Raw genomic sequence first — 15,563 nt, 5'->3', positions numbered from 1 at the left:
TGTATATTTGTATTTATGCAGTTGAGATAATTTTGAAAATAACCATGAGCCTCCTTTCTCTGTCACCTTCTCTCTCTCTCTCTCTCTGTTACTTTCAATACTGTTCAACAGTCCACCTTAGTGTAATCATTGCCTTTTTAAAATTGTATTTTATTCCTTTTGGGGGTTTATTTTCTAAATGGTGGTTATGGTAGTGTTTGGAGAAATGAATAGCCTGGGGCTGAGCGTTATATCATTTATTTATAGCATGCATATGGCCTGTGTTCAACCCATAGCCGAACTTTTTTAAAAAAGACCAAAAGATAATATCATCTAGGCTTTATAACTTAGGCACCAAATGTTGAGGATCCATAGTCAATGGGGTATTAGTTTAATTTCTACCCTGCCACTTATTAACAAATGACAATAGGAAATTGTCTGGCTTTTTTACTTCTCATCTAGTCTTTAAGGTCTGGATAACATCAGACCATATACATTGTATCCATATTCATGCATGCACACACACACACACACACACACACACACACACAGAGAGAGAGAGAGAGAGAGAGAGAGAGAGAGAGAGAGAGAGAGAGAGAGAGGAAGTGGATGTTTTCGAGTTTAAATGATACCTATGGTTAGGGTAACACATTGCCAGGTGCTCAGCCAGTTCCTCTATAATTGATCTTTGTCACCTCCATTCACAGCATGTCTGAGGAGACAGAAAGGATCCCTGCTTGCCCACTCACCTCAGGAACCTGGCTTTTTTCTTAGCAGTCAGTATTGCCTGGCAGGATAGCATCACTAATATGGACTCAGGAAGTGCTCCTCTCATAGTCACACAGAGTCTTTTCCAGAGATCCTCTTGTTTGTTAGAAGTAGATGGCAAAATAATAAGAATACGCTACTTACTGTAACAGTGGATGCCACTGACCAGCTGTATGATTCAAAGAATGATTTTTTTTTCTGAGACAACATTTTTTTTTTTTTAAATACAGTGACTAGCTAAATTAAATACTTCCTGCTGCTAGGAGGCAAAGCCATTTCTCAACTATAAAACCAGGTGTGTTGACAGCTGGATCTGTGCCCACCTGAATCTCTGTGCTCTCTTAGAGCTCAGAAGGCAGTCAAACAACAGATAAAACAATGTGAGGAAATGCCTGGGTTTTCTAAATAGAAGTGAATGGGGTCTTTGTGGAACAGAAGAAATGCAGTGAGCCTGGGATCTACAGAGACTCGGATTGTGTTCCTTGAAGAGTCAACTCTGGGACAAAGTGCTACATATAACAGGCAACCTCTCCTGTAGAATGCCGATCTTCAGAAACAGGGACTTGATCATCTTAGCCAACTGTCCTGTCTCCAAGAATTTGGAATAGTTCCAGGAATAATCTTAAGTACTCAAAACATATTTAGATTTAAATGTCATCTATCTCAACATCTAATGGAGAGCTTAAACTAAGCATTGTTTTCCCCGACTCTAATATGAAGTAACAAAGTGGATCTAGAGAAAAAAGTCTTGGAGGTAAAAACCAATGTCCCTGTGCTTCTGGGAGGGGGGTGCATTTAGAAACCCAGCTATAGCCAGGCAAAGAGAGTAGGCCAGGGGATGAAAAATTTCAAAAAGCACAAGACACCCTAGTGATGAGCCTGGAGCAGTGGCAGGAATGTGGTACCCTTCAAAGCAGGAGAAAGTGCTTAGTACTAAAGAAAATTACAAGTCTCTCACCATGACCCTAAAAAAGAGGAAGAAACAGAGAAGGGGCTAAAGGAGACACACATGACTGCACATTAAGCTTGAGTACTAGGTCTTCTTTACTTTCTGCAAGAGGAAGGTGGTGGGGACAAACACAGGTCACTACAGAAAGTGACAAGAACTCACAAAAGCAGAGTCAGGATGCAAATTATCCAGAATAGATGGAGGTGTGCAGGGTGTGCTAACACCAGCAAAAAAAAAAAAAAAAAAAAAAAAAAAGTTTTTATGATTTGCTTTTTTTTTCTGGCTTATCTTCATTATTTTATTATCCATGAAGTTGACACTGGGAGAAAGACTCTAAGTGGCTAAGGCTTGGGCAAATTAGGAACCACAGGGCAGAGTGTCTTGTGTCTAGACAGCAGTTTGAGGAACCCAACCCCAGACCTAATAAATTAAACTCTAAGGTGTGGTACACAGCATGGTGACTTGTTCTTGTCTATTTGCTTGTTTCCTTCTACTTAGTTTTGGTTTGCTGAGACAGGGTCTCCCTAGACATCTGTATGTCCCACTACTCCATTTATAGAGCAGACTGAACTTCAACTTTGTGCACTCTTCCTGTCTGAGCATTCCAACTTGATAGAATTATAAACATTAGACCCCATGCTCATCATTCTATTTTCACAAACCCTTTAAGAAAGTCTAATGCCCATAAAACAGGTAGGATTATCGATACTGGATATTGATTATGGTCTGCCGGAAAGCTCAGGAAGGAAGAGATACAGCAGCTTAACCCATGCCATGCTGATCTGGATTCTCAGGAGTCAGGGCTGGTCATGGATATAACTGAAAGTCCTTTAGAGAATCGAATGTGCAATCAGAGCTCATAAGAAATGAATTCCAGGTTAGGGCTGGAAACATCATCCTTCCCAGAGAGTTTTGTCAGAGTGTGGGTTTCAGGGTCTTCACTAATACCTCCAAAGTCTACATGCTCAGCAACACCCTGGGTCACATCCCTAGGGACACTAGGGAAGTTCAGCATACATGAGAGGAAAGTAGTCAGAAATTGTCTGTTGCTTCCATCATTACTATTCATTGCTTTTCTAACTCTTTTAAAGAGGAAAGTGGATAGAAAGAGGAGAAACACAATGGTGTGCTACAGTTGTATTGAAAGTTCATGGTCACCAAAGGTAGAAGCCATGTGTCGAAATTCTCACAAGGCATTATAAATGTTCTTGTTTTGACGTATTTATAACTGTTATGTATGAGAGAGAATAACTCAGGCTAATTGTTCCTGTGGTGATTTGTTCATTCTAAATGATGAAATGACAAGAACTTTATTTTCCATCTGATGTTGCTGAAGTACCGAAAGCCCACATCTCTGTAGAATTCTCCAGGGTCGTATTCAACTTCAGTCAGAATGTTATCAGTGCCTTAGCTGAGGATTGACAAGGCATCTTTACCACCAGGACTGGTGTTGGAAGGGAGAAGAATATTTCTAGATATTAGGACTTTGGAGACACTGAAGACAACATTATAAAGCAAAATTTTCAAGAGGATACATTATAAAGGAAATATGAATTGGGAAATAAGAGCAGAAGCAGTTGGCTTAGGGGCTCTGGGATGCTCACTGGAGTCTAATTGCCTTTGTTTGTAGGAAGTGGCTGCCAAAAATGTTGCTGGATACCTCAGGCTGTGTCTGCTGTGGTGACAGCAATGGAGTGATTATTCTTACCCATGTTGGACCCTGCTTAGCACATCCAACGCTGCTTCTGTTGATGGCGTTCATTCTTGGTTGGCATACTCTGAGAATGAACTAATGTTCTGGAACAAATTGATAGAGTGTCTCCCTGATGAATGACAGAGATTTGCATGCATATCCCATCTCCATTACAAAGATAAAGAGGCAGAGGGTCCCAGGATACATGGATTGCCTGAAATTTCATAGCCGGCGTTAAATAAAAATTACAGGAAGCCACTGTTTTGGATTGAGCTCCTGCACTGTGCCTCAACACACCAGACTGAAAATCAAAATGGAACCACTCCTGCTGAAGTTCCATGTCACAGAGCCAAGACTAAGCTGTTTATCGGGTCAGAGAGTTAAAACAGAACTGTGCCCAACTGGCTGGCCCCTTTCCACTTGCATGGGAGTGAAGTTCCCCTGACCTTAGTTAGCCTCAGGAAAAGACAACTGAAATTGACCAATTATTTATTTGGTGGCTTTTCAATCTCCCTGTTCCTTATGAGGAAAGTCACTTTGAGATGACCCATCTGCTTCCCATTGCCTTTTTTTGTCTATGAAGCCAACCTCATTTGCTTGGCTCGCTGGAAGACATAATCCATCTTATGGACTGAAGAGTTGCCCAATTTGAGACTTAAAAAGAGAGCCAATTAAGATTTGAAATTGTAATTCTGTCCTTTGACACTGGGAAGAAGCAGAGCTCAGAGCTCTAACTCAACAGAATTCTAATAAGGAGTCTAGTGCCTTCCTACTCTAACTCCTCCCTGGTTTCTTTGTATCTTATCTGCTCTGTTTGTTTTCAGTGACAGTGTCACTCTGTAGCTGAGCCTGGTCTCCAACACATGATAGTTCTCCTGCCTCAGCCTCAGTGGTGCCAACTACTGGGTGGTGTTGCATGTGAGTCCTTTCTTTTAACGAAAGCATTCTGATTTAGGATATTTATCTGTCTTCAGCAAATTCCCAATTTACTTACCCCAGAAGGCAGGTTCATCTTCAGATTAAAAGAGACCTATCCTTTTGCCCTGGTGTGGAGTCTGAGAGTGTAATGTTCACACATCCCTCTTCCTTTCCTCATCCTTACTGGAGTCTTTTCAGATTTTGAGTCCCAGCCGTGATGCCACATGGAGCCCAGCATCCCTCACAGCATGGCCTTTTCTAGATCTCTGGCCACGTTCCTTCCATTGTGAACTTGATCTATCCACGCCTTCTTTCTGTGACTCATGTGCACATATCTATAGGGTAATCTGCTATAGGTCAAGCATTAGTCTGTTAGTAAATTACTAAGAGCAAAACTAAAAGTGTCTGACCTTCTGAAAGAGAATACTAAAGATGGGCAGATGAAAGCAGTAAAAGAAACTTATAAACTCAAATAATCATCATAAGCTACATAAAGAAAAATAAAACAAGTAAATTACTCCCCTGGGATACTGGTAAAAGACTGTCCTTTCAAACAGTACCAGCAAAGACCAGACATGATAATGATTGACAAACTCCTAAAGAGGAATAAGGGCTATTAGGGGGAACTGTGCTGGGTAACACCCTCGATGATCTGAACACTTCTTCCTAGGTCTCACTGCTCATAGTTTCTACCACTTGCCAAAAGTGTTAATCTGGAACTATGCATTCAGCATACAAAGGACCTTTGAGGGGGACAAACCAGATACAAGTAGACATCGTGTATTGATAGTATTTTCTGTTGCACTTGCTCTGTGGCTACAGACAATCTTTAATCCCAAATACTTAGTAGAAGATGCAAGTGGTGCAAAGTATTAGAAGTGGATTTGAGGAGTGAGCAAATGTATATAAATTTACATTTCAATGTATATAACATGCAAAGCCTATATAAACTACATAGTATATTTAATAACTTCTTACAGTGCTATACCATCCCCTTCTACATCATTACTGATCACTATTAGCTCAGTTATACTGTGAAGATGAATGCATAGAACAGGTGTTTTCAGAACCATAAGAACCATATGCATTTACTAGCTTTTCAGCATTCTTGGTTGAACACCGAAGAAATGAAAAAGAAAAGCTTTTGTGTATTTTTTAAATGAAAGTGACTCTACAATAAGGCCACCGCACAGCCTGAGCTGTTCACATGGTATACTATAGACTCTTTCCTCATCTGGAAGGTGACAGCCTTTGCAAGACTAAATTTCCTTTAAGAACTGGGACAAAAAATGGAGCAGAGACTGAAAGAAGGACCATCCAGGCCTATTCCACCTGGAGATCCATTCTGTCTGCATACACAAAACCCTGACACTGTTGACACTGCTGCCATTGCCAAGAGGTGCTTGCTGACAGGAACCCAGTGGTGTGACTGTTCCTTGGGAGATCCGGTCAGCAACTGACCAATGCAAATGTGTATGCTTAGAGCCAACCATCATACTGAGTTTAGGGACCCCAGTGGGGGAGCTGCGGAAAGACTGGAGGGTGATTGCAACCCATAGGAAGAACAGCATCGGCTGGCCTGATCACCTAGACCACCAACTAAGGAGGAGTACAGGGAGGGATCCATGGCTCCTGATACATATGTAGCAGAGGATTGCCTTGTCTGACATCAACGGGAGGGGAGGCCCTTGGTTCTGTGAAGGTTTGATGCCCCAGTGTAGGGGGATGCTGGAGGAGTGGAGTGGGAGAGGGTTGGAGGGTAGGAGAGGGTGGAGGGTGGGAGAGGTTGGGTTGGGAAACAAAGTCATAGAGGCAAAAGGGGGAAGAGAGGTCATATGTGGGATGTGGGATTTGTGGAATGGTAACTGGGAAGTGGGCTATTATTTGAGATGAAAACGAATGAATGATTAATAAAAAATGGAAAAGAAAAAAGTATAACCACCAATGTTGGTGCTAGTTGTCACAACAGCCATGGTCCTGCCATGTTGAGTAGTCATTTGCTAAGTAGCTTTGAGATCCCTGGGAGGAATTTCTCCCTTCATCCTTTCTATCCAATAGACTAGGTAGGTTTTATTCAAGTCATTTTCTAGCTAAGGAAATGGAGAATGCTTATATAACCTACCTGATTACAAGCAAGCAGAAAGAGCAGCCAGTTTCTTTCTATACAGGGTTTGACTCTACAATTTGAGAAAAAATGTGGATGATTTAAAATGTGTTTCTTCTTTGATTTGGAATTTCTCCATGGTCTATTAGTTTGAGGGTGTTGAAGGGATAGGAGACATTGGGAGGGGCTATTTTCTGCAGTCTGATACTAAAATGAGTTTTGGAGTCTCTGTGAAAGCATTGCTCACAAGGGACTAAGGAAAAACTCAACAGGGACCAAAAGTAGGAAAAAATGAGGGTTTTACTTTGCATTGTAGAAAAAAATATTGACAAAGGAATATTTATTGAACATATATGTATCTGTTTACTATCTGTCTGTCTGTCTGTCTATCTATCTATCTATCTATCTACCTATCATTTGTCTATGTTCCATCTATATCTCTCTGTCTTCTCTGTAGCTATCTATATATCTATGTGTATATGTATCTATGTATCAATCTCTTTACCAGTTATCTATCATCTACCTATCAATTATCTATCAATCATCTATCATCTATTACTCTATCTATCTATCATCTATCTATCTATCTATCATCTAATCTATTTGTTTACCCAATATGTTTTACATATATGTTTGTATATCTCTCTCTTTCTCTACTCTCTCTCTCTCTCTCTCTCTCTCTCTCTCTCTCTCTCTCTCTCTCTCTGTGTGTGTGTGTGTGTGACAGAGGTCAACTTTCCTCTTTTTCTGAGACAGGGTCTTCTGCTGGTCTGGAAGTCACTCACCTAATAGGCTTGGCACCTTCTAGAATGTTGCAGGGGTTTGCCAGTCTTCACCTCTCCACTTCAGAGATTACAAGTGCACAACACTGAGTCTGGCTTTTTATTATCATGGATTCTGGAGATCAAACTAGGGTCTTCTTGCTTGTATGGCAAGGGCTTTGTCATCTGAGATATTTCCCCCGCTTGTCCAGCCAGGTGATATTTTAGTACATATTGTGTTTGGGGACTCACTTGGAGTGGTAAGATCCTGTATCAGAAGATGATGGTATGTTTCTGGAGTATATGTTGCTGTGAGTGATTCCCTAGTTTTTTTTTTTTTGCTTATTTGTTTGTTTTGTTTTGTGTTTTTTCTAGAGTCCTTAGTTATAATCTTGCTTTTACAAACCTCAACACCATATTTGTATGCCACACCAAATCCATTGTCTCCATTGTCTCTTCCTGTGCTCTATGTCCTTTCAGTTCAGTTTTCTAGAAATGTTTATCTTTTTAATGATTTTTTTTTTTTGCAGAGTACTCTTTCTGTAAGCAAATATTTCTTTGTCTTATCTTTCTTGTTACTTGTTTTTGATAGGCAACTTGCTGAGTTAGCATCTGAGAATTTTTGAGGATTGTACTTCAGTTATAGTGGGAACGGATACTTGGGTTTTGTGATGGTCCCTTTTCCAGGAGACTACATCAGTGTCTCTAGGCACTGTGCATTTCACAGAGACTGTAATCGGAAGTTTAGGACTTGAGCTGTCCCCAGTGTTCTGTATCCCAGGGTTTCAAATAAACTGTAAGCAAGTGGGTATGGGTGGGCTGGGGAGAACAACTAAACCACTTACTACAGAAAGTAAAAAAGTTAACCAAAGTATTTTATTGATACATTCTTGGACAATACCACAGAACTGGAAGAGAATGGAAAGGGATTTTTTTTTTTTTAGCAAGGGATTTTTTTCCACTAAATTGACACATAAGCAGCAAGATTAACGAAAGTACTTCTTACAAACAGTAAAAAACATACATGCTTCTTTTTTTAAAGTCCTTATCACATTGGTCAGTCATAGGGGGCATGAACAAAACCTCAAGACATGAGAAATCCATATTCTTTCCTTCAAATAGCTTAAGAATCATTAAAAGTATTGCAAAATATCCATATATCCTAAGTAAAATAACAAAAGGAAACACAAATACAAATATTAAACATAAATTATTAACATGTACTGTAAAATACATTACCAGCATGCATTCCAAAGATCAAGACCTCTATTCCATTTATCCAATGCTTTCCTTTCCCATCACAACACCTATCATGTACCAAAGATAGGTAGGGCATATCTTCTCAGCACAGTTTTTGGTCTTTAAGTATTTCTTTGTGTGTGTTTAAAAAAAATAACATGATTTTTCGTGGTACTATAATCATAACCATACAGTCATTTACAGATGTGCATGGGGGGGTTGTGTTCTCTTATGTCTGCCGAGATTTCTTTTTTTTTAAATAAAAATTAGTTATTTTAAAGTTTCCTCAAAGATTCCCCCATCTGAGAGGATAGGATTCTATGAAAACAGGGCATTCAAAAACAAACAGTGAACCGAGGTACGACATTGAGTGGCAAAGTGCAAATGTCCTCACAAACTGTACAGAAAATTTCAAAACCTTGCAGCCTGGAAGTACATACGTAGAAAGACATGTCAGCCCCAAAAAACAGTCCTGAGGCTCTCAGCGGTTCATCCAAAAGAGCCGGGTGGGACTTGAGTCTCAACTCTCCCTTTGCTTAGGGAGTCCAGAATTGCAGCCAAGATGGCAGTGCTGATGCCAATGACTTCTTAAGCCAAGATAAAGTAAAGGTGTCTCATAAAGCAGCTGTTCGGGATGTGTGGATCCTCTAACATTGCTCTCCTGGGTATAGAAGCTCCTCCAGAGATAGAAAGCGGGCAGGACCAAAAGAGTCCTATGCCAGGCTGGGTGACAGAATAACTGAAGGTCTTCCTCCTCCGTGGTTCCATAGGATGGAACAGGTTAGATAACCAGGTTATTATAACTGACATACTTCTTTTTTGCGGCAGGGCCTGAAGAGAAAGAGAAAGAAAAGTCAGTTGTGGCAATGACCCTGTGTTCAAAGATAGAGCTTAGATGATCTCCAGTAGCAAGTCAAGACAGAATGAGACATCTCTGAGGAATACACATATACTTTGGCACTTTGCATGTATCTATAAGCTTATTTCCAGCTAAGATTGATGTGACGGTGATACACACACACTCACCTTGATTCACTTCTTTGACATGCCCCCAACCTCCCTTTTTTGGGGGGGTCAATAAGATTATCAGATCCATTATTGGTCACCATGCTTTCTTATTAGCCAGCCCTAAGCCTCAAGGGTCATCTGGAGCCTCAGAGATTTTCATCCTGTGACCATCTCTTGATCATTTTCAAAAAGAATGCCTACTGCTTGGAGCAGGCTGTCCTGTATCATTGGAATTTCTTTATTTTGTCTAGTAGAGGGCATCCGCAAGTTAGCATTCATAATATTAAATGATTATACATCTCTTTTCCTAACTTATCAGCAATGTGTACATCACAATCTTCATGGTAATTTCCATTTAGGTTAAAAGCACACCTGGAAACTCTCCGATGTCTGAACAGTCTCACTCGACATTGGTTTTCCTCAGATTCAGAACAGCTTGTTTTATTCAGAGTTCTGGGACTCTTTCCTTTACTCATGTTTCCAGTAAATACACACCCACTGGTCCTCCCAAGGCATGCAGGGGGCTACACACTGAGCCAAAGGCAGTTCTTTCTCTGTGTTTAAGATGGAAACACACTTCAAGGTATTATAATATCTCTAGGTTCTGATTCTCAGTTCTGTATGACACCATGTCTTTGAGATAATGGGTTCTTGACTCATTCAGTTTTAGTCAAGATACATCAATTTTTATTAGGTATAGACTCTCTGTCATGTACACTTGACAATGGCTTATTATTTTATTCTTTTAGATTCCCAAGAGAGCTGTTCATAAAGCACAGTAAAGTAAAAAGAATCATTCCAGGATTCTTAAACAGGAACTTGTGTGAATTTGGAGGCCCAAGCCGTTGCATTAGTGTGTTAAGTGCTTATATCTAGCCTCTGGATAGTCTATCTGCTACATTCTAAGTACACACACACACACACACACACACACACACACACACACACAAATATTATTTCAACATATTTCTCAGAGCCTAAATAGTTGAATCTCATTTTATGGGGAAATATCCTTTGATCATTTTTGATTGGAAGACTCGTGTCTCTGTTACAACGTATAGATAAAATTTTTAAAAAAATCTAGAATTACATGAAAGTGAGAGACTCCTGAAAACTTTAATCACAATGCGTTGCCATTTAATGAACACATGGACTTAGTCTCAGAGGATTCAAATTCCCCCAGGAACATTCCTATAACTCTTACAAAGTCTTTTGCCTTCAGCAACTTTCTTGTTTGGGATATAAGGAAGACAAAAAAAAAAATTTTTTATAGGTTTTTGTTGTTGTTGTTTTGTTTGTTTTTGGTTTTTGTTGTTGTTGTTGTTTTTTGTTTTTTGAGACAGGATATCTTGTATTCCAGGCTGCCCCTAAACTCTCTATGTATCCAAGCATGACCTTGAATCCTCTGTACCTCCTCTGTACAGAGGAGGGGCTGAGATTACAAGTACATATCACCACATCCTTTAATGCAAAGCTGAGAATTGAACCCAGGACTTGGAGCGTGCTAAGCAAGCACTCTGCCAGTTTGGTTACATCCCTAGTTCTCTATTGGGGAAACTTTCTAGACATGCTTTCTGACTCCAAACCTTATTTACAGTTCACAGTCAGTCAACCTCAGCTGACACAGAGGAGCCGATGTATCAGTAGCCTTGTCAAATGGCAAGGAGCTGATTATCCTCCAGACCAAAGGGAAAGAAAACAAACGAAAACCCCAGAAGTCTGAGCTGACCTAAATATCCCAGACACCTCTATTGTATGACTAATTAAGACCAAATTCTGTGTAAGCAGAATTGTCTAGTGGAAAAAGAATAATTAGATTTCCTCAAATAGGTTACTATATAATACCAGTCAATAAAAATTTTTAAAAGTTTTTTAAAAATTAGGTATTTGGGGCAGCAAGATAATTCTTCAGGTAAAGACATGTTGGAAGATGCAAACTCACTCCCACAGATTGCCCTGTGACCTCCTCACATGTGACTCAGGCCCACACGTAAATATACAAACAAACAAATAGGAAGAATAAAAAAAATGGAAACTAGAGATAGGCATGTAACTCAGTTGATTGAGTACTTGCTTAGCGTGTACAGAGCACTGATCTCCACCGCATGCACTTCATGAGTAAGGCATGGTGCTACACGCCTCTCATCCTAGCACATAGTAGGTAAAGATGGAAGCACTATCGGGGGCCAAGTTCATTTTCAGTTTTTCAGCAAGTTTGAAGCTAGCCTAGTCTAGGTGAAACCCCAAGTTAGCTACAAGAACACAATGGAACAAGTGAAAATTAGAAAATTATCTTTTGGAGAACGTGGTAGGGCTTGCTGAAGCATTGCGGGCATTACCTTCTTGTATTTTCAGAAAATTAGACAAATATTTTTAATCCTCATAATAGTTGGGAGGGACATGATACTCAGAGGGACCAGCATTTCAGTACCATGCTAGATGACAAGGATCTCTCTTTTGTTCTCCAAGCTATGGTGGGAACACCCTGCTGCCTGGAACTCACCTGCCTGGGTTCTGATTGTGCGCCATCACTTACATGAGATGAGCCCAGCCCTCTGCCATAAGGCTGAAACTTTGTAGAGGCTTTAAAATGAGGATAGTAATTCAGACCCTGAGGACTGTTGATAGCATAGATGTCAGAATTATTCCAGTCTCTCACTGGGGAATAAAACATATAAATGTATTTTTAGGTTACAAACTTCTCTACTAAGGATAAGCTTCAGTATATGCTTTCTTTGCAGAATTGCTTTGGAGCGTTGCAGCAAGGTTATAATGAAGTTTATGCAGCCCCTCGAATGGCAATTTCTGTCCTTTATCACAGTAAAGTCCAGTGTATTATGGTGTTTATTTTTAAACCATCCTGGCCTCATAGTAAATAAAAGAAATGCCTACAGGGCTGATAATTCTATTTATTTGAATAGCAATGTAGTTTATGGTCCAGGGAAGAGAATTGTCTAGCTCAAAGTAGTTGTCCAGAAAAAAATGGTTGTCAAAGAGATATGCTTTTTATTTTGAAAGGCCAAGAATTTCTTTCTGTTAAAAGCTGAAGTTCTTTATTTTATTTTTATTTTAAGAATGTGAGGCAAATAAAAGTTTTTAAAAGCCAATTTCTTTATTTTATGTGTATGAGTGTTTTGCCTGCATGCATGTATATGCACCATATGGATTCCAATTGCTTACAGAGGTCAGAAGAGGGTGTCAGATCCCCTGGAACAGAACTTATGAAGGATTGTGGCTCATGACCTAGGTGCTGGGAGCTGAACCTGGGTCCTCCACAAGAACAGTGGGTGCTTTTAAGCACTGAATAATCTGTTTACATCTAGAAAGAACAAGAGTAAATTGTATTGTTCATATTACATTTTTAGGCTACTTATATCAGGTGTTCTCAAAGTCAGGTATGTTCAAAGAGGTGAGGTTTTCAATGAAAAAGTCTTAAGGACATTGATTACTAAAATCCATTATTAATACACATTTTCTTATAAATAAAGATTAGACATCTAATTCATTCTTAGTTTGTCAAAATATACTGTCAATTTGACATTGATTTAGAGGGCCAATTTTAATATTACTTTAATTTTAATATAATTTTTTCCAGGATTTGCTTTTAACTACACTAATTTGTAGGAGGAGGGGGAAGCCTGAGCCACGGCATACCTATGGAAGGACGGGCGATGGGGGAGGGGAACTGGGGGGGGGGGGAACTGGTTCACTTGCTGCTCTGTGTGGATGGAACTCAGATGCTCATGCTGGCAGGAGGCACCTGTAGCCCTGAGCTGTCTCACTTCCCACTCCAGGAATTTTTACCTCACAAAACTTTTGCCTATTGCAAACTAGATTGAAGAAAATATTTTTAAAAAGTAAAAAAAAAAAAACCAAAAAAAAAAAAAAAAAAAAAAAAAAAAACAAATGCAGAGAAGGAAATTTCTTATAAAAACCTTCTTGAGAAAACTGAAGAAGTGAAAACAGAGCTTGACTCTTCCTTTTAGCACGGTTTTAAGTCTCTCAATCGCATAAGTACCAAAGTTGATGTTTTATTCGATAAATACCTTGTGTTTTCAGTTTTTTTAAAAATACATATTTGTAAAGGGATATACATAAAAGTGCACATATATGTTGCAAACATTGAAGAGTATACAAGAATTGTATCTAAATATAACACACATACCTAAATATAACCCACATAAAAGCCACAGCATCCTATCCTGAGACAGAAGATGAACATCTAATTACCCCCTTCTCACTTCCATTAGCAATTCCTACATTCCCCTCACCTACTGGTAGCTATTGTCCTATAGCTGGTATAGATCATGCCACCCCCACATGTGTAGTTACCAATAAACTATAGTCAGCATTACATCATTGTTTTTTTATATATTCTATTTTTTTAATTTATTGTTGTATTTAGTTATATCTCAAATATTGCCCTAATCCCAGTACTCCCTTCCTGAGTGCTTCACTCCAGCCCCTCCCCTTTGCCTCTGAGAGGGTGCTCCCCCACCTACCCACCTGCCTGACTTCTCCAACCCCCTTCCCTGCAGATCAAGTTTCTACAGGATTAGGTACATTCTCTCCCTCTGAGGCCAGATGAGGTGGTTCTGTGAATGCTCAATCTCTGGGACCTCCGAGGGGTGTTAGTTGATACTGTTGTTTTTCCTATGAGGTTAGAGCATCCCCTTTGGCTCCTTCAATCGGTCCCCTAACTCTTCCATAGGGGTTCACAACCTTAGTCCAATACTTGGCTATAGGAATCTGCATCTGTCTCAATTGGCTGCTGATAGGGCCTCTCAAAGGACAGCCATGCTAGGCTCCTATATACAAGCACAGACCATCAGTAATCATGTCGGGGTTTGTTGCCTGCCCATGAGATGAATCCCAAGTTGAGCTGGTCACTAGATGGCCTTGCTTTCAGTCTTTGCTCCATTTTTGTCCCTGCATTTCTATTAGACAGGAACAATTCTTGGCCAGGGTTCCCCATAGAGGGATGGGATAACCAACCCACCTACTTCATGTGTTTTAAAGACACAGAATGGCGTTAGTCCACACATATTTAATTGCAACCTTAATTCTTTTTAATTAAAATATGTGTGGTGGCTATGTGCACATGTGAGTGAAGTGCCTATGGAGACCAGAAGAAGGCGCCAGTTCTCCCTAGAGCTACAGATATAAGCAGTGGTGAGCTGCCCTTGTGATGCTGGGAACTGAACTCAGTTTCTCTGCAAGAGTTGTGCATATTCTTAACCACTGAGTCACCTCTCCAGCCCTCACAACCTGCTTTACATTTATCATTTTTTTTTTTAGATTTGTTTGTATTGATTTTGCAATTGTAGATTCTAGACAGTAAAATCTTTTTGTATTCATGGTATCATATTTCTTGATTTTAAGAAACAAACAAAATGATTCAAAGACAATCTAATTTTTAGAAAACAGATTAAAATTCAATAAGATAATTTGTACATAAAAATACAAAAAGCAAAAATCCTGCACCATTACAGAATATAAGATCAAACAATTAGTATTTTGTTTTTATAGAATGACTAAAAAATTGAATTAATATCAAATATTGATGGAAGAGTAAATAAAGAATTTCTTAGCACAGTGTTATGGCTGTAAATTAGTACAATCTTTGGGGAGAGCTATAGTGTTAGAATAAACTTTGAACAAGCTTTGCCAGATCCTGACCAAGACTCTATTTTGAAACTCCAGCCCCTTCTCCATCACTGTCATTGTCAGATTATGGCCTCCATTCTCATATCTGTGGCACAGCAGTTTTCAAAGACAAAATAGCCTCATCTGGACAAATAGCTCCAGAAGGGAGAAGCTGCAGGCTTGCACATTTCTCCACCCATTGCATCTAATTTTCCAAATCTCCTACATAAGCTCCAAGTTCCCCTTCTTTTGGCAGACACCCCTTTCCTGTTGTGCTTGCCCATTGCATTTTGACATAAACAGTCCTGCCTGCTGAGACCAGACTGATCTTTTTTCTATCTCCATTCTGTTTCAGTTGCCTTAGAAATCTAACACAGAAATGCTGGAACAATCTGACTGTGTGCCAGTGACTCAGAGATTTCCCTTCTAGACATACAGGAGTTTCCCATGTGTACACACACAGGTCTGTGGAAGGCTTTTTAGTGTTTTAACATAATA

General features: G+C 39.6%; 1 protein-coding gene across 2 annotated transcripts in view; it reads right to left on the bottom strand.

The window, feature by feature from the left end:
* Positions 1 to 8,026: 8,026 nt before the first annotated feature.
* The window catches only part of Grm7 (glutamate metabotropic receptor 7), an 819,622-nt gene continuing 812,085 nt past the window's right edge, over positions 8,027 to 15,563 (bottom strand). For both annotated transcript variants that reach the window (XM_034512293.2, XM_076940208.1), the window contains one exon: positions 8,027 to 9,242. In XM_034512293.2, the coding sequence (XP_034368184.1) occupies positions 9,193 to 9,242 (50 nt within the window). In that variant the 3' untranslated portion in view covers positions 8,027 to 9,192. The remainder of the gene's footprint in view (positions 9,243 to 15,563) is intronic.

The sequence above is a fragment of the Arvicanthis niloticus genome, chromosome 9 (assembly GCF_011762505.2).
Source record: "Arvicanthis niloticus isolate mArvNil1 chromosome 9, mArvNil1.pat.X, whole genome shotgun sequence".
Taxonomy (NCBI): Eukaryota; Metazoa; Chordata; class Mammalia; order Rodentia; family Muridae; genus Arvicanthis; species Arvicanthis niloticus.
This window is presented reverse-complemented; position numbering and strand designations above follow the sequence as displayed.